This window comes from Vidua macroura, chromosome 25 (assembly GCF_024509145.1).
Source record: "Vidua macroura isolate BioBank_ID:100142 chromosome 25, ASM2450914v1, whole genome shotgun sequence".
Taxonomy (NCBI): Eukaryota; Metazoa; Chordata; class Aves; order Passeriformes; family Viduidae; genus Vidua; species Vidua macroura.
In genome coordinates this window covers 2442592-2465310 of record NC_071595.1, presented here as the reverse complement: position 1 = coordinate 2465310, position 22719 = coordinate 2442592, and the positions used below count along the sequence as shown (strand labels likewise).

At 58.3% G+C, this 22719-nt stretch overlaps 2 protein-coding genes across 2 annotated transcripts; both read left to right on the top strand.

Moving 5' to 3' along the window:
* Positions 1-574: 574 nt before the first annotated feature.
* On the top strand, positions 575-5571 carry MYCL (MYCL proto-oncogene, bHLH transcription factor). Its single transcript, XM_053999094.1, has 2 exons — positions 575-1280; positions 3564-5571. Exons 1-2 carry the CDS (start codon positions 776-778, stop codon positions 4127-4129), a joined length of 1071 nt encoding a protein of 356 aa, XP_053855069.1. The 5' UTR covers positions 575-775; the 3' UTR covers positions 4130-5571.
* A 1995-nt stretch (positions 5572-7566) lies between these two features.
* On the top strand, positions 7567-22088 carry TRIT1 (tRNA isopentenyltransferase 1). Its single transcript, XM_053998872.1, has 11 exons — positions 7567-7729; positions 13100-13242; positions 13651-13747; positions 13942-14090; positions 14952-15094; positions 15303-15414; positions 15491-15603; positions 16590-16667; positions 18177-18286; positions 18601-18718; positions 21488-22088. Exons 1-11 carry the CDS (start codon positions 7574-7576, stop codon positions 21625-21627), a joined length of 1359 nt encoding a protein of 452 aa, XP_053854847.1. The 5' UTR covers positions 7567-7573; the 3' UTR covers positions 21628-22088.
* Positions 22089-22719: the final 631 nt, after the last annotated feature.

Genomic DNA, 22719 nt, shown 5'->3' with positions numbered 1-22719 from the left:
AGTTGGTGTCTTTCGGAGGGAAATGCTCCCAGCTGGGCCTGTGAGGGCTTTGGGAAGGAGTGGGGATGTCTCCAGGTGGCATCCAGGGTGGCACCCTGAGCTGGACACAAACACCAAGTGACCCCACTGCTGCCCAGTGCCGGAGCCACTCTCCTGCCTGTGGTGTCAGCGTCCGGTGTGAGCTGGGCAGCCCAACAGGAGCTGGGGTGACAGCCCAGCAGATGAGAGAGAGCCCTCAGAAATCATCTGGCAGCAGATGATGCCTCCTCGTGTCTTGTCCCCTGTTCTCCAGTTGGCTTTGCCCTCGCCCCCAGGCTGGCGGCACAGCTGCGTGTCCCTCCTCAGTGCTTGCAGAGGGGGACCCCCCCCAACCCTGCCCCTCCCGGGGGGTCAAGGACAGCGCTGGGAGCCCCCGGGGCGCTCCTGGGGACAGCGAGGAGCCCCCAGCCTAGAGCACGGCGGGGCTGCTGGTCCAGAACCCGGTGAGCATCCCCGGTAGCGACACCGGGGACCCTCGGGGGGCTGCGCACCCCCCTCACCGTGTCCCCAGGTAGGCGGGGCGCGGAGCGTGACCACGCCCTTTATGCAAATCTTCGCGCGGCGATTGGCGGGGGCGGGGCCGGGCTCCGCGGCCGGGCTATAAGAGCGGGGGAACAATGCGCCCGCGGTCCCGGCTCGGGGGCTGGCGCCGGGGTGGGGGTCCCCCCTCATCCCTGGGGCTGCCCCTCTCCTGAGCGCCCGTTCTTGTCTCGGCCGCCCCCTTCCCCGTGCCGAGATGGAGTTTGACTCGTACCAGCATTACTTCTACGATCACGACGCCCAGGAGGATTTCCACCGCTCCACGGCGCCCAGCGAGGACATCTGGAAGAAGTTCGAGCTGGTCCCCACGCCCCCGCTGTCCCCGCTGGGCACCCCCGGGGAGAAGGGAGGCTGCTCGGCGGCGGAGGAGCGCCCGGGATGGCTCTCCCGGTACTGCCTCGCCGGGGAAGAGCCGGAGTATCTCATAGGGACGGGGCAGATCTTCGGGAACCTGAGCGCTTTCATCCTCAAGGATTGCATGTGGAGCGGTTTTTCGGCGCGGGAGAGACTGGAGAAGGCGATGACAGAGAAACTTTCCACGGGCACGCAGAGAGCCACCCCGCACAAACCGTCCTTCGCGCAGGATTTTGGGTTCAGCAGCTCCGTCAGCGAGTGCGTGGATCCTGCTGCCGTGTTCCTTTGCCCGCTGGCCGAGAGCAAGATCCCCGCATCCTCGGGATCCGAGGGCCAGAGCGATTCCGGTAAGGGATGGAGCCGCTCCGCCGCCGAGCTGCCAGCTGCCCCCAGCGCGGCTGGAGCCCGGCGTGGGGAACACGCGTGTCCACACACGTGTGTGCAGGGAGCCTCCCAGCCGGGCTGCGCCTTTGTTGAGACTCCAAGCGAGCCCCGGTCCCGGCCCCACGAACAAAGCGGGCTCGGCTGTCCCCCTTTCCCGCGGGGTTTCTGCTCGGGAAGCCCCTGTCCCTCTCGGGAGGGTGCGTGGGGCTCTCTCCGGCTGTTGCGTGGGACTCTGGTGGTCCCTTTCCCTCATCCCGGCCTCACGGAAACCTCGTGGGAAGGTTGAAGGGCAAGTTTGCAGCTCACCTTGCGAAGTTTGGGGGTTTGAGCGCTGCACCGCGCTCTGCCGCCGGCTCGCGAATTCGGCTGCTCCCCGTTCTTCCTCCCACGGCCCACCCGGGACGGGCTTCCCTCGGGACAAAAGGCAAAATACGCCCTGGGGACAGCAGGTTTGGGATCAGCGGCGTGTCCCCCGAGGCGCTGGCTCGGTAGGACGGGCAGGAACAGCCGCCCCGGCTGTGGCGTGTCCCAGCCCAGCCGCGGGGCACGTCTGCCTGTCCCGCGTGGGGTGTGTGCGGGTGTTTGGACGGGGATACCTCCGACACCCCCCAGCCAAGGGCAGAGCGGTGCCGCTGCCCCGCATCTCTCCAATCTCACGCCAATTTTCGGTGTTATTGGCAAACACCCTGCGGCTCTGCACAACCCCCCCGCCCCGCAGCCCCGCCGGGGCCCGTGCCTCGTTTCCCTCGCTCCCGCGGAGGCCGGGCTGACTCGGCTGCCGTGGGAGCGCTGACGCGGTTCCGTGACCCCGTTAATAAATCTGCCGGTGGCCGCCACCTGCGCCGGTGAGTCACGGCGCGGGGCTTAAATGCCATTAGTAGCCAGGTCTGACTATAAGCCAGGTCGCGGGCTTTAAGAGGCTTAAGCCAAAGTTGCGGGGGCCGCGGGGATGCCGGTGGGGTCCCGGTGCCGCGGGGGTCCCGGAGGGGTCCGGCCGCGCCACGTGGGCGCCGAACAAAAAGCAACAGATTGCAAACAATGAGAGGGGCCGCGCTGATGGACAGCAGCACAGACCAATGGGATGGCCGAGCAGCCGGCCGGCCCCGTGAGACAGCCAATGGGCGCCTGCGGGGGGCGGGGCTAGGCGGTCTGAGTTTATTAATGAGCGTGTGTGTGTGCGGGGCTGAGACCGCGCGGGCTGTGACACTGATTGATGAGTGTCCCCCCGCCCACGAGCTCCGCTGTCGGGGGGGTTTGGGCTTCCTGGGCTGAACCCCAGAGCCTGGAGGGTTTGGGGTATCGGCTGGGGCCGCTATCAGAAGCTCACCACTGGCCCCCTCAGGCCACCCCAGGCTCACGATGCTGGTGGCGGTTTGAGCATCTCGAGGGACCTTTAGCAAGTGGCTGTGTTTTCTCCCAAAGCTTAGGAAAAAAGTTGGAGGCCCGTCCTCTAAAGTGAGAGCGATCGTGGCGGATGTGTCTGTAGTCTGCTCACCTCGCTGTCCCCAAAGCCAGCTCCCTGCCACTGGGCTTTGCTGGGATGGGACAACTGCAGTGCCAGCAGGCAGAATGGGGCCAATTATGCTTTATTTAGGTCTTTCTGTTTCTGGGCTTGAGATGCCTTTGAGGTTCAGAGTCTGCTGTAGGGACCTCTTCACCTCTCCCTCCCTCCCTGCACAGTGGGGGATTGTCCCCTCTGTCCCCGGGAAGCCAGGGCTGAATGGGCTTTATCACTTGTGAAAAGTAACAAGTCACCGAGGTGGGAAGCTGCAGCCAAGGGGAACAAAGGGTACTTCTGCCCTTATATCCCTCATTTACAATTCCAATGGGCCATGAAAGCACCCGACCGGGATGAACTTTGGAACTAGGCTGTCCCAGCATCCTGCTCCTCCAGCTCCCCCCCACCTCGCAGGAGGGCTCGGTGTTTCTTTCCTGATGATCCTTTATGATGAACACATGTTGCTCCTGGTGCTGAAGTGAGGCGGAAGTAAAGCCTCCCAGTCCATTTTGGGGGGACCAGGCCCAGGAAACAGGGAGATCCGGAATTCCACTCCTTCACACGTGATGGTATTGAAGGGGCACTTAAATCGCTCAATCCCTTTTGGAGGTCGCAGAGTTTGCAGTGCATGAGCAATCTTTAGTGGGGACGTTTTCCAGGGAGCTGTGGGAACCCCCAGAGAGGTGACAAAGTGTGACTGGGCATTCCCAGCTGATGGGGATTTGTTCTTTCTTTTCCATGAGAGCAGAAGGTGAAGAGATTGACGTGGTGACCGTGGACAAGAGACAATCTCTCGGCCTGAGGAAGCCGGTCACCATCACGCTCCGTGCCGACCCCCTGGACCCCTGCATGAAGCGCTTCCACATCTCTGTCCACCAGCAGCAGCACAACTACGCCGCCCGCTCGCCGCCAGACTCCTGTCCCCAGCCCGAGTCACCCCAGCAGGACCAGGAGGAGGACGAGCCACCCAGCGCTGTGGAGCCGGCCCCTGCCGTGACCCCGCCTGAGCCTGGCTTGCCAAAACCCAGCAGCAACCCCGGCTCGGACAGCGAGGACCTGGCCAAGAGGAAAAACCACAACTTCCTGGAGCGCAAGCGGCGCAACGACCTGCGCTCGCGCTTCCTGGCCCTGCGGGACCAGGTGCCCGGGCTCGCCAGCTGCCCCAAGACCCCCAAAGTGGTGATCCTGAGCAAATCCTCCGAGTACCTGCAGTCCCTCATCAGCGCCGAGAGGAGGATGGCGGCCGAGAAGCGGCAGCTGCAGCTGCGCCAGACCCAGCTGCTCAAACGGATTGCTCACCTTAAGGGGCACTAGCACCCGGTGTGCCCCCCACCCTGGTCCCCACAAACCCCCAGCTCCTTCTCAATTTGCACATTTTTTTTATTTTTTGGTTGCTTGTCGAACTGTTGGCCCCCGGGGGCTGGAGCACGTGGCAGTGGCTGTGGGAATGGGTCCGGAGCAGAGACCCCAATGGCATCACCCACCTGGGGTTGGTTCCTGGCACTGGGTATTCCAAAATTTGCCTTGTCCCGGCTGTGAAGCTTCCTTAGTGACTGCTCCAGTTCAAGAGCTCAAATTTATTGCCCCTCCCCAGCAGCCCCTGCACCCCTCTCTGCCATTTGCCACCGACAGCATCGCTGGGAGCTACCCCTGGGCATCCACCTCGCCCTAAAAATCCCAAGCAGCCACATCTGCCTCGGCCCCTGGAAGCAGGCAGGCTCAGAGCCCAGCACGGGGCTCACCTCTGGATAGATCCATGGAGGTGGTGATGGCAGGATGTGCCTCTCACTGGGATGAACAGCACCCCGTGGGCAATCCCCTTGCTCGGCTGGACCGTACCTCACTTCCTCGTGTCACTTCACGCAGTAGCTGGTCCTGGATTTTATGTTCTAGAAACTGCTGCTGTAACTGCGAGTCTTATACTGGAGCCTGTGTTTTTATACTGTATTTTTGTACCACTTTTTGAGAAGTATTGGTAAAGAGTTTGCTTTTTTATATACATATATAAATATATAAAAACTTTTTTTTTTAAGGGGGATTTCCTGCTGTGGGGGAGGGCTCAGTCCTGCTGCACTTTAGGGAGATCAGGAAGGGGCTGGCTCCTGCTGGACCCTTGAGCTGAGTCCTCGCAGAGGCCATTCACCCCTTTGCAGCTCTCCAAACTGCCCATTTGCAATAACAGGGAATTTTATCCCTTTTCCCATCTTTGTGACCCCTTTTCCCACCCTTGTGGGCTCTCCTTCCAGCAGCCACTTAAAATCCCCAGCGAAGCTTTGGGTTTTGCAGGGGGCTGCTCTGCCTTCCCTGTCTGTGCCCTCCTGCTGCCCTGTCTGTGGTAGGGGTGTGTGGGTGGCAGAGTCCCCTGTCCCCTCCCAGGGGTGCTGGCAGGGGTGGTCCTGCAGGATGGCACCCTGGGGTCCCTGCTGACCTGCTGAGAACCGTTAGAGTTAACACTGGTTGGATTTAGCACTTTCTTCATTACCTCATACTTCATAAATAAATAAGTTTGCAACAGCCTGGGTTGGCTTTTTCCATGCAGTTGGCTGTGGGTTTCCATGCATCACCTTGGTGCTCCTGGGGGGGCTGCTCTGGGTTTTGGGGTATCCTGGGCATGAATAAAAATTAATTAATTAACCTATTTTGCCCCAGGGCTCAGCTGCACCAAGACTGAGCTCTTTGTCCTGATTTTCTCCCAGTGCTCGAAGAAGTGGTGGTGGTGGTGGGGCCAGGGAAATGAATCACCTGGATTATTTTTCCTCCTTTTAAGTGGTTTTAGTGGCAAGGAAGGGCAGAGAGCCCAGGCTGGGCTGGGAGAAGGCTTTGATGTAACTGTAAACCCCACTAATGGGGTTTTGGGGCAGGGGGTGTGGGGTGATCGCTGCCCCACAGGTCAGGGGCTGTGTCTGGCAGTAACCCTATAGGGAGGGGGGAATGCAATCCACCGGCTTGCCGAGAGCTCCACATCCCAGAGCTGCCAAGTGGATGAAATGATATATACGTGTGTTCTCCCTGCTGCCCCCAAACCTGACACGTTTGGGTTTCCTTTGTCCTGGCAGCAAAAGTCTTACTCTAAATGCAGGAGGGGTGTGGGATTATGTTACTGCTGAGGAGTCAGGAGCCAGGAGCTGCTGCTGGAGCCTCGATCACCTGGGAGAAACCAGCCTTAAACAACGGTGGCACACACAAAAACACCCATCCCTTCGGTTCCAGCAGCGTTTCACGCTCTGTGTTGCATCACACGGTGTCACAGCCTTTCAGAGCTGCATTAAAGGGTGCTCCCATGACCCACAGCTTAACCAGAGAGCGGGGTGACCTAAATCTGACACCTCGCCCATGCGCAGGAGACACAGCCCAGATGTGCCAGCCCCTCAAACGGTTGTTTTTGTTGTGGTTTTGTGACAGTCACCCTCCCAGTCTGGTGTCTTTTCTCACTCATGGTGACCCTCCCGAGAAGAGGGTTTTAGCAAATTGGGTTTTTTCTTTTTGTGCTGAACGTAGGAAGTTTAAAACATTAATTATCTTTCTTGGAAGTGATGAGCAGATCCATGGACTGAGCTGAGACCGTCACCAGTGGGAGATGTCCCCAAAGCCCAAATCAAACTGAGGAACTGAGTTGCAGCTTGTAAACACCTTTGAGTTCTCCTGCCCAAAGCCTGCATTCATATGTATCTACCTGAAACTTCCCTGGTTACTGGAGCACGTGTCTCCTCTCATATCGTCATGGTCAGGATGAGGGAAGGAGACTGACAGTGCTATGAAGTGAAGAAAATAAGCACACAGGGCTTTCCTTCTCGCTTGTTCAGCACTACAGTTTGTGAGTGTCAGCTGCAATCATCACAAGTCGGCACTGCCAGGGCCTGAATTAGTTATTTTTTAATACACACAGCCCTGCTAAAGCCCTGCTCTTTGCTGTACCCCCCCAAGCCACTTCTGCTTGCCCACCACATCTTCCCTCCCGTCCCCACGCTGGCCCGGGGGTGTTGTGGGCACGATGCCGCCTTCACGCCTGGGCTGGCAAATTTTTAGGACAGTTTCCCGCGGCGGCGATAATCCCTTCCCTGCCGAGGGGGGCCGGCTGCCCGCACCCCCCTGGCCCGCAGCCTCCCTCTCCCTGTTGCCATGGCGAGGGATGTGTGTTGCCAGGGAGAGCAGCACCGCGGAGGTGCCATGGCAACGGCCTCCCCTTTTCCCTCCCCTCTGTTGCCACGGAGACAGCGGCCCGCTCCCCATCTCCTCCTGTTGCCATGGAGAGGGGAAGGACGAGCCTCAGTGGAAGCTGCGGTCGCCACGGCAACATGCTCCTCTCCGTTGCTATGGCAGCAGCCCCGCGCATCATCCCACTCTGCCCCGTTGCTATGGCAACAGCCCCGCTGCTCATCGCTTTGCCCCGTTGCTACGGCAACAGCATCCTTCCCACCCGGTCCTGAGAAAGGGACCACGGGGCAGAGCCCCACGTGTGGGCAAGGGCGTGAGGGGCTTGGGGGGGTAACGGGGGACCCGAAAAGGGCCCGCGGGAGCGGGGATGGGTTTGGGCACCCGGGACACCGGGAGGGGACCGGGCTGGCTGGGGGGACCCGGGGCACCGAGGGGGGGGACAAAGGGGCACGGAGGGGGCCGGGGCTGCGGAGGGGAGCCCCGGCGGGCAGGGGCACACGGAGCTCGGGGCCCGGCCCCGTCCTCCCCGCGGGCGGCCCCGGCCCCGGCCCCGGCCCCGGCCCCGGCCCGCCCCCGTCCCGCCCGCCCGTCCGCGGCCGGGCCATGGCGGCGGCGGCCGCGCTGTGCCTGGGCCGGGCCCCGCGGCCGCCGCGGCCGCTCGTGGTGATCCTGGGCGCCACCGGCACCGGGAAATCGGCGCTGGCGCTGCAGCTCGGGCTGCGCCTCGGCGGGGAGATCGTCAGCGCCGACTCCATGCAGGTACGGCCGGCGCCGGGCACGGGGAGGCCGCGGCCGGGCCTGGGCCGGGAGGAGCCGCGCCCGGAGCCCCGGCGGGGCCCGGGCCTGGGCCGGGGCGCTGGGAGGCGGCTCGGCCTGTACCGGGGGCGGCCTGGGCTGCACCGGGCGGGCTCTGAGCTGTACCGGGGGAGGTCCGGCCTGTACCGGGGGCGGCCTGGGCTGCACCGGGCGGGCTCTGAGCTGTACCGGGGGAGGTCCGGCCTGTACCGGGGGCGGCCTGGGCTGCACCGGGCGGGCTCTGAGCTGTACCGGCGGAGGTCCGGCCTGTACCGGGGAAGGCCTGGGCTGCACCGGGCGGGCTCTGAGCTGTACCGGCGGAGGTCCGGCCTGTACCAGGGGCGGCCTGGGCTGTGCCGCGGAAAGTCCGAGCTGGGCCTGGAGGGGCGGCAGGGCCCGGTCGGGGCCTGCAGAGGCTCAGCCCCGGAGGCTCCGGGCAGGTTCCCTCCGGTTCCCCCGGGCCCCTGTCCGGGTGCGTGCAGGGGAGAGCCCATGGGATGGATCCTGCCGCTGAATGCGGTCCCGGTGCCCCTGTCCCGGCCCTGGAGCCCATCCTGCTGCCCCTGTGCCGGCTCCAGTGTCCCTGTCCCAGTGTCCCTGTCCTGTCCCCAGTTCCCCAGTCCCAGTGCCCATCCCGCTGGGCAGTTGTTTGGTTCGTGTGACAGTGCCTCTGTGTCCCCTCCCTGCCCTCTGGGCTCTCAACAACCAAAAACTGCGGAGTTTGTTCAAAGTGTTTGTTTAAGCCCCTCATCCCCAATAAATTCACCTTTTGGAATGAAACCAGAGTGAAGGTGTTTTAATTTTAACCCACCAGAAGCTACAGAGAGATGTAAAGGTTTGAGTAAGGGAAGGCAGCAGCTGGAGTAACTTGGTAGTGAGCAACACACAGGGTGGTATCCTCTGGCATCAGCAAAGGGACACCAGGAGATTTGGGGAAGAGTGTTAAAATTTTTACTTTCTACTTGCCAGTGACAGTGTCTGTTGTCTCATCTCTCACTGCAGGCAGCAGTGTGGAATATATCAGTTGTGTGGTTGGGATAAGTCAACAGCGAGGAGCTAAAACTCTTTTTTTTGGTCTTAATTTTGTTCAGCTACGAGAGCTTTGTCACAGGATGGACATTTCAGCCTCCACAAGAATAACAATTTAGCTGTTGTTTAGCAAAATATTTTCCTTACTGATCCACACTTTCACTGTTCACTTCCTATGTGAACAGTGCCTGAACTTTCCATCAAGTTGAATGATAAATATGTTTATTATTCTACGTAAAATGGTGTTTTCTGCCAGCAACACCCTTTGTGCTGCTCAGAGATCAACTCCTGCTGTCCTGTGCCCACCTCCCTGTTACCTGGTCACTGTTTGTGTCCCACTGAGCTAAATTTAAAACCTCAGTCTCCTGAATTTGGGGCAAGCAATCAGAAACTAATTTCATGGAATATTTCCCTTAAGCTCTTGGGGAAGGAGTGAGGCTTGAGCTGAACTGAAATCCTGAGAGGGCAAAACGTGAAGGGCGGGAGCTTTGCCCATCTTTAACACTGGGGAAGTGGCTGCTGGCTTGAACCATGCTGTGGCCACGAGGCTGCTGCTGCATCCCGAGCTCTGCAGGCGCCTTTGGAGCCTCCTGGCACGCCGTGAGTCCCTGCTGCCGGAGGTTTTGGAGCTGGATCCCCACTGGTGGACGTTGCAGAGCTGAATCCCCGCTGGTGAACATTTTGAAGCGTGCGTTCTGTGCTCTGCTCCTTTCAGGCCCCACCATGGGAATGCAGGCGGCGCGGGGAGGACCCTGCTGCAGGCGCCCGAAGGCATCCAGGCTCCGGTGGCTCTTGTCCTGCTTTCCTTTTAATCTCATTCTAGCGTGACTGTGGAGCCAGGGCCGAGCAGCTCGGCTGCTTTATCCCGTAATGCAGCGTGCTGGCGAGGCGGGGCAGCCCCCGGCGTGGCCCCCACCACGCTCCACCGACCCCCGGAGCCCCCCAGCCGGGGCTCCTTTCCCGCTGCCTTTGTTCCCCGTGGCGTGTCCCCCTGCCACGCAGGGCTGGCTCTGCTGTCCTCGCGGGACACTTGCCGGGGTTTGGAAATCCCGTTGCTCACTGGGGATTGACAGCTGCCAGCGACCCTCAGCCCCCTCTGTGCATTCATTGCTGGGCTCCGAGCAGCGCTGACAAATGCTGGCAGTGTTTTGGGCAGCTGCTGGAGCGGGAGCCAGGCTGGGGAAGGGGCTGGGGAGCCCTGAGCCCACCTGTTCCCACACACAGGCACCCCTCTATCCATCTCCAGGGTGTTTTCGTCATGGCTGTGCTCAAATTACAGACTTAACTGCTGCCTGCTTGCAGCTCAGGAGCTCTGGTTAATCTGCTGGCCTCTTAATCTTTCTTTTTGTCCTTTCTGTTGCTGTTTGTCATCCCAGTGAGTTTGGTTGAGGAGTAAATAATTCCTTGGAGAGCTGGGCAGGGTGAAGCCAGTGCTGTTTCTTCATTCCTGGCAGTGAACATGCAGGGATCCCTGTGCTAGCTTGATGAGGGCCCCATCCAGTCACAGTCCCACTGTCCCTTCTGGATTCCACTGCCCCTTTTGGATTTCTCCCTTGGGAGTGGTGATGCAGTTGCTGTAGCACACATTTGCCACTCAGTGTGTGGAGTCAGGACATCTCCAGAGCCTTTGCAGGGGTCAGGGTAGGGAGTCAATCGTGCTCTCCTTGCACCCTCTCTTGGTTTGGGTCCTCCACGCCCCTCTCCAGCCTGGCCCCTGTGAAATCCTGATGCTTTCCTGGATGTGGATGGCCTGGATGTGTTTGGGGTCTGTTGCACTCAGGGTGAGCATGGTGACAGAGTTTGGAATGATGTACAGAACTAGTGACGGAACAAAGACTTGGGGGAGCCTGGCCTTCCCAGCCTGCAGATCCTGAAAATCACGGGGGTTTGTGTGTCCTGCCTCAATTTCCCCACTTTTTCCAAAGGGGCAGCGCTGACCTTCCAGCCCGGCGCGGGGGCTCAGCGCAGAGGTGGGAGGACGCCGCCAAGGCTAAGCATCTTTAGTGCTGGCTTGTGCTCCGTGTCTCGGAGCCCGGCTGCTCCAGGCTGCTGCTAATCTGTTTTGGGGCCTTAGAAAGCAACAAAGGCTTATCTGAGCCGCTGGCTGAAAATAGAAATGAGTGTCAGGAGGACGTCTCGGTGCGAGGCCCTGCCGACAGCCAGCTGGTGGAAACCTTCTCGGGGCTTACTGCCTGTGTGTAAAAGGCTGCCTTTGTTTCCTCCCAGCCCACACACTGACACCGCATTCCTCCCCTTGTTGCCAGATATTCGGGGAGGCTCTCGGTGTTTAATCTCTGGGAGAAGCCGAGGATAGCAGCCTGGGCTGTGTGTCCTGGGTGTGCCAGTGCAGGGCACTGGGAGCTGCTCCGTCAGCCCTCTGTGCTCACTGTGATTTCAGGCAGGCAGTGGGAACTGGAGGAGCTGGAGGGTTGGAAATGGGGAGAGCAGGCACGGAGCCAAAGCTCGCTGAATTCAAAGCCTTTCTGTGCCGGCTGGAGCCCGTGTTGAATGGAGCTGCCAGCCCAGGGATCAATAAGCTGCCTGCAGCCACGGGGCACGTTGGCAGAGCTGCCTGTGGGCCCGTCCTGCCTGCTCAGCGTCCCCTGGGGCAGCTGCCTTTCTGCAGGCTTTGCTTGCCCTCCCTCTCCCCCTCGCTTCCTGCCCCCCGGGCGAGCCTTTTGGGATGGGAGCAGGAGCCAGCCCTGGCTCTCCCAGGGCTGGAGTTAAGCAAGGTGGGAGCAGAGCTGGTTCAGCCGCCCCGGCAGCTCCAGCAGCTCGCATGACTGCTCCAGGCAGGGCTTGGGCTTCCCTGCTCCACTAACCTCGAGTCGTCCCTCGCTGCCTCTCTGTGCCTGGTGCCCGTGGGTCACCTCTGTGTCACCTTGTCCTCCTGTCTGCGACCAGGGGAGCAGTGGGTGGAGGCCGTGCTGCAGCAGGAGGCTTGGCAGCTTCTCAGAGGGGATTAAGGGGAAATTTATTTCTTGTAGTCTGGCTGGGGTGGTTTCTGAGGGGGGATGGAGGAGGAAATGAGTATAGCCATTTCCAGTCCTTTTCCCCATCATCCTGGTTTATCCCATGCTGGGAGACTTCTCTTAAGCAGGAAGGCTCTGAGAACTAAACACATCCTTCCAAAGCACCTCCTTTGCCACCTCCTGCTCAATCCTGGGCACAGCACAGAGCTGGGCTGGACAGAGAGGCTTTATGTGCCCCACTGTGAGCTGCCAGCTCCCCATGCTAAGGAGGGTTGTGTTTGCATGGGAAGCAGCGTGAGGAGCTCCCTTCTCCTGCCTGGAATCTGCTCTCACTGGGAAGGACTCTGCTGGTGGAACACCCAGCTGAGGCAGCTCCAGCCCTTGCAGCCCCTGGATCTGCAGGCTGAGCTGTGGCCAGTGCTTTACACAACCTGGAGGGTGGATTTGGTGCATCTGCTGGGATCCAGGTTGCCTTGGCTCTTTACCAGGAACGCTGCAGAGGAGTTGGTTTGGGTGGCTTTTCTCCCTGCTCTGCTCTCAGCTGAGGGCCAGCATCTCTCAGCAGTGCTCTCACAGGTTGTGTATCCCCATTTTGAGGATGAAGACGTGTGAGATGCTGCTGGTTGCGCTCACCAATGTCTCCTGGTACCTTGGCCAGGACAGTGCCTCATTCCCCTGGGATCACTGACCTGCTGCCTTCTGTATCCGTGAGGCTCAGGGAGAGCAGGCAGCATGTTACAGGCTTTTTTGAGACTGTTTGTGTGTGTTTAGGAGGCTCCATGGAGCTGTGTGTTGCATCCACAGAGATCTCTGTGTGTTGCAGGAAGCAGTGATCCCTGTCCCCACGTGGGACTCTGTGCTGTGCTGGAAGCATTTGGAGAACAGCACACCTGAGCTTTTTGCTGCAGCAGCAGATGAGGAGGTGGCAGCTTGGAGGCCCTAATTTTGGAGCTCTGTGCTGGGCTGGTGACACTGTCCAGGCTCTGACTGCACTGTCCAAGAGCTCAGTCAGCCCTCCCACCCCTAATTACAGGGTTGTATCAATAAGCAGGAAAGCAGTCACAAGCGGTTGGACTCCACGGTTCATCTCCCGTGGGCAGGAACAAACAGCAGAGAGAGGAGGCTTGGCCCTGGCAGGAGCAGGTGTTGGCAGGATTCCTGCTGCCCTGCCTGAACGTGGCACGTGCCCCTGCCGTGCCCCTGCCTGTGCCCTGCCTGTGCTGCCTGCCCCAGGCACCAGCAGGGGCTGGGAGGGGTGACTGGGACAGGGGGAAGTGGTCAGCGCAGGTCTCAGGGGACACAGAGGTGAAGGACAGGCTCTTCTCTTCCCCAGGTGTACAAGGGCTTGGACATCATCACCAACAAGGTTTCCCCGCAGGAGCAGCGTCTCTGCAGACACCACATGATCAGCTTTGTGGATCCCCTTGTCTCCAACTACACTGTGGTGGATTTCAGGGACAAAGCTGTGCCTCTGATATCCTATCATGCTGCAGCCTGCCTGGCTGAGCAGGAATGGGCTTCCCCCCTCCATGGCCAGAGGGATCAATGTTTGGGCTCTCCACATCCCAACTGACTCTATTTTTCCAGAAGATTCTGCTGGTGAGAGGGGCTTGGGGCTTCTTTTACCCAGCTAACCCTCAGGACAGCCCAGGGAAGATCTGTGCTGAGGGTTGCTCTCCCTCAGAGTCCTGGGGTGTCCCTGAGTTTTGGTGGTGGCTGGCAGAGGTGACAGAGAGTAATGAGAGATGAGGGACACCTCTAACCCTGTCCTGCAGCCTTACTGGTTCCGTGGGGCTGGGAGAGTGGGATCTGAGCCCCAGCCTGCTGCTCCCACATCCTACCCCTGCTCTGCATCTCTGCTTACGCTCCTTGACTCTGGCACATTGAAGATATCTTTGCCCGGGACAAGATCCCCATTGTTGTGGGAGGAACCAACTACTACATCGAGTCCCTGCTCTGGAAGGTCCTTATCAACACCAAGGTACTGTGGGGGGCTGTGAATCCCTTCAGGAAAGGATGAATCCCATGTTTAGGGCAGACTTCCTGCAATTTGGCACGGTGCTGTCCCTGCTAGAGAGGGGCAAGGAGAACCTAAAACCCCTCCTTCACCCCATGGCTCTGGGGGATCTTGTTGCTTACACAGGGTTTGGTTCAGGGCTGTCCTGTGCCCCACAGGAGAAGCCCAGCAGTGCCCCCAGGCCAGACAGTGACAGGAAAGTGGAGCTGGAGCAGCTGGACAGCGCTGAGCTCCATCGGCGCCTGAGCCAGGTGGACCCAGAGATGGCGGCCAAGCTGCACCCCCACGACAAGCGCAAGGTGGCCAGGTGAGCCTGGCGTGCCAGGGACAGGAGGTGCCAGGGCCCAGCACCCCTTCCCGAGGGAACTGTGTGCCTGGGAGCACGGCAGGATGAGCATTCCCACCCCAGGTGGATGCTCTTGGGTTCTTAGCCGGTGCTGGGGACTCGCTGGGATCTGAGCCCTTTGGCCACACAGCCCCAGCCTAGGCTGCCTCTGGGGTGCTGGGCTGTGCTCTGGGGCTGCTCCCGCTCCGTGCCCCAGCAGCAGCAGGGTTTGTCTGGAGCTATTTAAAGAGCAAGCTGCCCTGCTGGCTGAGTAGCATAGCTGAGCTCTGTGGGAACAGCACGGCAGCAAGACCAGGCTTGCTGCTCGGTCCCAGCCGAGCCCTGGCCCCGGGGAGCAGAACACCGCCCACCCCATTCGCACGGTGCAGGGGGATGGAGGGTGGGGCACCAGCGCAGCTCCTCCAGCTCCCTCCCTCCTGCCTGAGCCGGGCTGGGCTCCCTCCCCCCTGCCTGAGCCGGGCTGGGCTGGTGGTAAAACTCCACAGCAGCATCTCAGTGCTGGTCCCTTCCCTGCAGCCCTGCCTGGCTGGAAAGGGCAGGGCTGGAGCCAGATGCCTGTCCCCTGCAGGACTTGTCCCACTGCCAGGCAGGAGTGGGTGGCTGTGCTCTGGGCTCCTTAGGTGCCAGCACTGCACCCCCAGGACCTGGGTGTGCGTGGATGCCGGGCACGGGACGGGGCTGGAACCTGCCCTCCCCCCACATGAGAGGGTTGGATCTCGGCGAGTGTCTGCGGTTCCCTTTGCTGGAGCCCCCGGGGCTGCTGGAGGAATGGGAACGCTCATTCTCACCCAGCCTCTGAGCTCTGTGTGTCTCTGCTTCCAGGAGCCTCCAAGTGTTTGAAGAGACAGGGATCCCCCACAGTGAAATCTTGCACCAGCAGCAGGAGGAGGAAGGCGGGGGGCCCTTAGGTGGGCCTCTGAAATACCCACATTCCTGCATCTTGTGGCTCCATGCAGACCAGGCAGGTGAGAGCTGAGGAAGGGCTGACTCCCTTGGCATCAGTGGGTGTTCCTCTGGCATCAGTGGGTGTGACAGAGAACTCCCTGACCTGCCAGGCTCTGCCTTCCTCAGCTGCAGCAGCAGCCTGGCAGTGCTGACTCCTGTCCTGGCAGGCTGTGCAGCCCCCAGGACACGGCTCCCTGCGGCTCAGCGTGTCCTGCTCTCCTCCTGCAGCTCTGGATGCACGGCTGGAGAAGCGGGTGGATGACATGGTGGCTGCGGGGCTGCTGGAGGAGCTGCGGGACTTCCACCGCCGCTACAACCAGGAGAAGGTGGCAGAGAACCGGTGGGTGAGCAGCCAAATCCTCTCTGCTCCTCCCTCTGGAGGTCTCCCACTGTGACCCCTGCCTTTGGTTCTCCAGGCAGGATTACCAGCACGGCATCTTCCAGTCCATTGGCTTCAAGGAATTCCACGAGTACCTCGTCAGTGAAGGGAATTGCTCACCCGAGACCAGTGCCCTGCTGCTGGAAAAAGGTGGGAGGAGAACCCTGTGTGCCCCACAAAGCTCCAGGTGACACCACAAGATGCTCTAAACCAAGGTCACAGCCCCAGCTGCGCCTTTCTCTCTGCATTTCCCACTTCTGCCAGCCCAGAGGGGCAGGGACTCATTTTCCAGTGATTGGAGAGCATCTCTGAGCACACCCAGAACAGCCCCTCCCTCCCCTCAGACCTCCTTGCAGGATGCACAGGGTTACAGCACGACTTGGGATCTGGAGCAGGTCCACTTGGGTGATGGGATCCCAGCTGGGGTGTGAGTGCTGTGGAGAGCAGGGCTAGAAAAGAGGAATGAAGCAGAACTCAGCATGTCAGCAGCTCTGTGGTGACAAGGAATGTGGGGCTCAGTCAGCAGGGATGCAGCCTTTGGTGGTGTGTTATTCTGGAATGTCTGGGTTGATGTTGGAGGGGAGCTGCTCTCCACACAGGGAGGACCCAGGCAAAGTCCATCAGTGCCAAGGAGGGTTCAGTGTGGAAGTGGAGACTGAAGAAATCACAGAAATGATAAAAAGCTTGAAAACAAGTCTGATGCAGAAGGAGCTTGTTGTGTCTGCTTGGGAGATGATTAGGAGGGATTTGATAAGCCTGGTACTAAATATTGAACAGTTGTAGAGTGGTAAATCATCCTCTGCTGGGTGAGATGAGCAGTCCTGGGCTCCATTTGTGCAGAAAATGGGACATTATGAGAGCAGGGCAGCACTTGAGCAGATTGTCCTACCTGCTAAAAGCTTCAGGGTGGAGGGTTTGGGCTCTTTGTATCCTCTGTTTATTCAGGGATCTTTGGGGTACCTTGTCCAGCCTCTTCTCAGTGCAGGCACAGACCCCCAGACTGACAGTAAAAATAATTCTCATGGTGCCACCCAGCACAAACTTCTTTCTTGTGTGATTTCCCTCCCCTGGAGCCGACAGCCTCTTCTCACTGACCCTTGGGGTTTTTCCTTCTGTTTAATCCCTCTGTTCCAAAGGGATCCAGGCCCTCAAGCAGGTGACCAAGAGATATGCCCGGAAGCAGAACAAATGGGTCCGGAACCGCTTCTTGAAACGTGAGTCCTCTGTTCCCACCTCTCCTCATGCCCCACTCCAGCTCCAGAGGGGACTCTGGTGCTTTGGGGCAGCCTGTGTTTGGGAGTCTGCTCCCACCCAGACCCTCCAGGAGCCACCCAGTGTCCCCATCCACCCACGAGGCTCTGCCTCCCCCAGTTCCTTCCTGCTGGTTTGGGCTGCAGAGCAGATCTCCTGCCCCTCCTGAGAAGTGTCCTGCTCATAGGACAGACACTCAAGAGCCAGCTCCTCCTCCTGTACCTGTGTACCCCATCCCCTCACAGCAGCAGTGCCATCAGGAGGGATAAAATCCTAAGCAGAGGCTCAGCCCCATGTCAGGCGCCGCTAGATGATGATGATGATGGTCACAACATCCCTGCAGCTTATCCTGCCAAATGCTCCTGAGGGGCTCAGGGAGGGGGTCCCCACGCACCCACACAGGCTCCTGGCAGGGAGCAAAGCCCATTTGACAGCTGCCCTGCAGATTAGGAGCAGGAGCCCTGTGGCTGCTCCGTGCTCTGTGCAGTGGCAGCGAGCCAGCAGGACTTCCCCATCCCAGCCCCAGCCTTGGAGCAGGGCCAGCAGCAGCAGCTGGGAGCCGGGCACTTGTTGAAAGGTGCTCAGCAGGGGCAAAACAACAATAAAATAAATAATAAAAATAAAAAAAAAAAGAGAGAAGGCAGGGAGAAACTCGAGTCAAAAAAGACGGACTTTGAAGGAGGTGCAGTTTTGGCAGAGCCGTGTGCTGGGCGGCTCGGCTCACCTTTCTGGTGGCAGGTGTGCTTCAGATGGGCCTGTCAGGGGCTTGTTTGTGGGCACAGCAATAAAACCAGCACCTGCTGGGGACTGGCACGTGGAGCCTTTGATGGCTTTGTCCAGGCAGGGACAGCCAGGTGCCCATGGAGGGCAGGTGAGCCGTGGAGAGCAGCCAGGTCACCCAGGAGCAGGTGCTCTCTGCTGGCAGCTCTTTCACCCTGTCCAGGCTGCAGCAAGTGCCCTGTGCCCTGGCATTGGGCCAGGGGAGACCAAAGGGGTGGCTGTGAACCTGTCCCTTATCATTAGTAAAGCATCTCCTGCCAGGAACCAGGAGCATCAGCTCCTGTACAATCAGTTCCAGCTCTGAGTGGGAATCTGCACGCTCAGATCCCTCTCCAGGCTCCATGCCTGCATCTCCTTGTAAGCGCGGTGTGGTGGCTTTGTGCCTGGATCCAGCTCTTTCATCCTCCCAGCCTCCTGTGGACCAGGGCTGGGCTGAGGTGCTTGTTGTTGTGATGGGCTGTTGGCACACTCAGATTCCAGAACACTCTCCCAAGGGCAGCCGGCTGTGAAGATGCTTCCCTGAGTCCTGAGGTGTTCCTGCTGCTCGCAGGAGAGAATTTTGGCTCTGGAGAGCCTGGTGCTGTTGGCTTTTGAATGCTGATAAGAAAAAGCAGATTCCTCTGCTCCCCCTGGCTTCTAGGAGGGGGTGCTGAGGGTTTCTGGTGCTGACCTGCCTCGTTGTGTTTCTGTAGGTCCTGGGCCCAATGTGCCCCCAGTTTATGGCTTGGAGGTGTCTGATCTCCAGCGGTGGGAGGAGGATGTGCTGAAACCTGCCCTGGAGATCGTGGAGAGCTTCATCCAGGTACTGGGGAGCTGGGCTTTGACTGACTGACTTCTCTGTGGTCTCCAGGCCCTCTCACTTGGCACACAGTCTGTCCCTGGAGCAGGCCTGGCTGTTCACATGCCCAACCTTGGCATTTCCTTGCAGTAGTAGAAGTTCATTGTCTCAGCTGAACATTTTCCCCAGTGCCCAGTGCTGCACATGGTAAAACTCCACTGTCTGCCTTGCCAGCCTCAGCGTCTGAGTCTGGCAAGCTCCCATCCCAAACTCTATGGAAGTGAACACAGGCAAATTTTCGTGGCAGAGCCCAATTTGAGGCATTATTTGACCTGCAGGGCCGTGAGCCCCCGGCAGAGCCCCTGAGGATGGAGCACGACGAGAAGGAGAACAAGCGGAGCCATCGCGTGTGTGAGCTCTGTGACAGACTCATCATCGGGGACAGGGAGTGGGCAGGTAGGGCCCAGACTGGGCACAGGGGGGCACCTGGGAGGGCTGAGCTTCTCTGGGGTGATGGAGCAGCTGCCCTGTGGCCTGATGACCCCCAGCTCGTGATCCTGGCCTTTCAAGGGTTGTTTGCAGGAGCTGTGCCACAGGAGCCATCTGTCAGGATTCCCCCCTTCCCTGGGCTTCCCTCCCTTCCCAGCACGCAGAAAACACAGAGAGCGTCACACCAGGGATCTATAGGTGGCATCAAGCTCAGAGCTGCTGTGTTTAGTCAGGGCTTCTGGTCCTTCACAACACTGTGGATGCTTCCTCAAAAAGCACAGAGCAAATCTCTCTCCTCTAAAATTCTGTTGTGTAAGTGAAAGTTTCTTAATGTTTTTAATAGTTCCGTTTTGCTCCAATATTTCCTACTTATTTGGTTTTTTTTTTCTTTTTAAACTACTCCTAGCTGTAATAGTAATAGAAAGGGATTTTCTATTTTCCATAGATTTACTTTAAAAGAGCTCAGCTGGAATCAGATTAAGTCAGTGAATTTATCTGTGCTGGGAGGCTCATGCTGAGAACCAGAAACAAAAAGTCATGGAGAAACTGGCTGCAGAAATGAAACTGGTAAATCTCCACTTGTTGCCCAAACACAGGATGTGCAGGGTCATGGTTTAACCCCAGCATCTGAGCCCCCCACAGCCACTCACCCACTCTCTGTGTCTGGGAGAGAGATTTGCAAGGGTAAAAGTGAGAAAATTGGTGGGTTGAGTTAAAGTTTAATAGAGAAAGCAAAGCAAAGCAAGGAATTAATTCACTGCTTGCCATGGTTGGGCAGATGCTCAGCCATCCTCAGGAAAACTGGGCTCCATCACATCTAACATGACTTTGGCCATCATCCTGATGTCCCCCCTTTTTGTCCTCCTTCCCCCCAGGAAGTGTGAGCTGTGTGGCCTGGGGTAAGCTGGGGTCAGCTCTCCAGCTGTGTCCCCTCCAACCCCCTGTGCACCCCCAGCCCCCTCTGTGTTGCTGTGAGGAGCAGAAAAGGCCTTGACTCAGTTCCAGAGCTCCCAGCAACAACAAAACATCCCCAAGTTATCAACCCTGTGCTCAGCACGAATCCAAACACAGCCCCAGAGCAGCTACTGTGAGGGAAATCAACTCTGCCCCAGCCAAAACAAGCAGATGCAGACACAACCAAAGATAAATTTCCCAGGTTGTTGGGTTTGAAGGAGTTGCTTATTCCTGACTGAGGCGGGGAAGTGCTGAAAGCAAAGACTGGAGCTGCTCTGAGTAGGAGGCTCTTCACAAGGAGATCAGTAAAGTGCAGTTGTTATTTTATCTAGTCCCAGCTGTCTCAGGAGGTGCTTTGAAGGAGCTCTGTTTGTCCAGAACTGAAAACTCTCAGGGCCCCTGTCATCCTTGAGGTCCAGAAAGTTCTGTGACTGAGTGGGAGCTCCTTGAGGTCCCCCCAAATTCCTCCATGTCTTTAGGGATGTCACCCCAGGTACCATTCGATGGTGACAATGCCTCCCTCAGCCAGGACCAGCTGTTATTCTCTGTATCCAGCTGAACTGGGCTCAGATCCCCAGATGGTGGGAGAAAATTGCTCCAAATCCTGGGTTTTACTTGTGCCTGCAAAATGGAAAAGGAAGGTGAAAACAGTGGTGGGAACTGGGTGGATCTGTACTGTGGTCTGTTTTCTTAGGTCAGGTGATGGAGAGTTTTGGGAACTTCTTCCCAGTGCCCTGCTGGCTCGGGGGGATTTTAAAATTGTATCTGATTTTACAATTTATATTGTAAAAAGAGCACAACTCCCCAGCGAGCAGCAGCAATTGGCGCTTCCTCAGCCAGCCACTGTAGCTTTGGTGTTGCTTGTGACAAATTGCAGGAGGTGAGACTTTATCTCAGGCTGAGGGTGACCCTCCAGCATTGTGATAAAGCAGCAGCTTTGCATGTGATTTCATCCTTTGGCAGAAAAAGAATGGCTGGAAAACACCTGAGGGCCTTGATTCAGCAGAGCACATACCCTCGTTTAATTAAGGCCCTGCTTGAAAAGTTTGTGCTTTAATTGCTGCTCTGATCTCTTGGAAAAGGCAAAACCACCCCACCAAGATGGTCAGACAAAGCCTCCCCTGAGATAAAACCGCTGATAAGGAGGTTTGGCTGTCCTTAAGGATGTGATTTCACCGAGAAATGCAGCTCCTGCTGCTCCAAGCCGAATCCCTGGGATTACCCCTCTGTTCCCATCTGACTCCTGCTGCAGTGCTTTCATGGCTGGGGCACTGCCCTGCAGTTATTCAGAAGTTTAATTCTGCTCCAGGCTTTTCCCTGGCTGCCCTGTAGGATGCACAGGATATTCCCAGTGCTGTGGTGATCCAGGCTTACAAATGATCCTGGCAGCTCTCCATGGGGAGCAGGGAGTTGCACAACCTCACCTGCAGCCTGCAAAGTGCCGCCTCTTGGGAAACACATTCCCTCTTCCCTGGGGAGGCTGGCAGCAGACTTGTTGGGAGTGACAACCTGGATTCTTCTGCTTACACAGAACCAGGATTTTTCCCTCTCTCAGTTCTTCCTGAGGAGATTTGGGAGCTTTGTCTTCCTCTGAGCCCTGATAGTTTGCCCTGGAAGTGTCCAGAGGAGCAGCCAGGGCAGGGTTTTTGGGAGTTCACTTTTCTTTGGGAGTGAATTGTACGGGAGGCTGAGAAGGGAGGGTGCTCTGCCCTGCGTGGGAGGTTTGGCTGTTTCCTCCTCCAAATTCCACAGATTAAATGCTCTGTTTGCCTCTTCCTCTAGCTCACACACGGTCCAAATCCCACCTGCACCACCTGAAGAAGAGGAGGAAGCTGGAGGAGCCCGGCCGGGCCAGAGGGACCCTGGGGGACAGTGGGGACGCAGAGACCTCGGATGAGGATGGCAGCCTGCCTTTGCCTTAAGCCTGGAAGAGGGAGCAGCTGTGCATCCACCTGCATGGAGAGGAAGCTCCTTAGTCCTGGGCAGCCTTGAACCAAGGAGCTGAGTCATTTTTTTTTTTTGGGTGAGGCAGGTGTGTGACGGCAAAGGCCGCCGGCTGTATCGGATCCTCTTCATGTGGCCTCATCCCGCTGCGTTCCCATGCTCCCCCAGCCCTGCCTGGAATGGGCTGGGCCCCGGGGCAAGGCTGCTGGGAGCTTCTCCCATGCAAAGTGTGAATTCCTGCCAGAGTGCATCCTTGGAATGGCTGAGCTGCTGGTATGTGGTTGTGTAGATCTCAGAGACAGAAATACCCCGACTCCTCCAGCTTGGCCGGGAGCGAAGCTCCGGAGCCGAGCGAGCTCTGCCTGCCTTTATTGTGGAGAGGATATTTTTTTTTTTGTTCTTTTACATGCAAATAAAGTTGCAGGATTATTGTGGGTTCCCCTCCCTGTTAACAAAGCGTGGTTTCCTTGCTCTCTGATTCTACCTGGCCCCAGTTCCCTGCTCAGGGCACAGGGCAGGAGATCTGGTTCCTTCTCCCAGTCACCTTTTCCACAGCTCCTGAGGGAGCTGAGCAGATGTTCCCAGCGTGGTGGGGGCAGGGAGCCCTGTGCACACAGCAGGTGCAGGAGGAGCTGGCACCTGTTAAACAGGAACTTGGAAATGATCTCATCGAGTTTGCAACAGATGAGCCTGTCCTAGTTAAGGCAGAATTCCCGGGGGGTTACACTGTGGTTTGGCACTGGGAACTGGCCCCGAATTTGAATCCAAGCTACTGAGCAGCAAATTCCTGGTGCTGTGTCCGCCAGGCAGTTGGTGTCCATTGTTGTTCCTGGAGGATGAGAGTGCCATTTGTGCCTGGAATGCCGCTCTGGTGAAACCAGGACAGCCTTTCCAGGCCGTTTGGGATTCTGGCAAATGCAAACCTGGGAGGGTTTGAGGGTTGGTAGAACACAAGTTTTGCCTTGTGCTGTGCCATGTGGCAAGAGCCAGGACTCATCCTGCCAGGGAAGAGCTGCGTGGGTGGATTTGCCGGCGCGGGCTCTGGAGATTCCTGCTTTGGTGGGGATTAG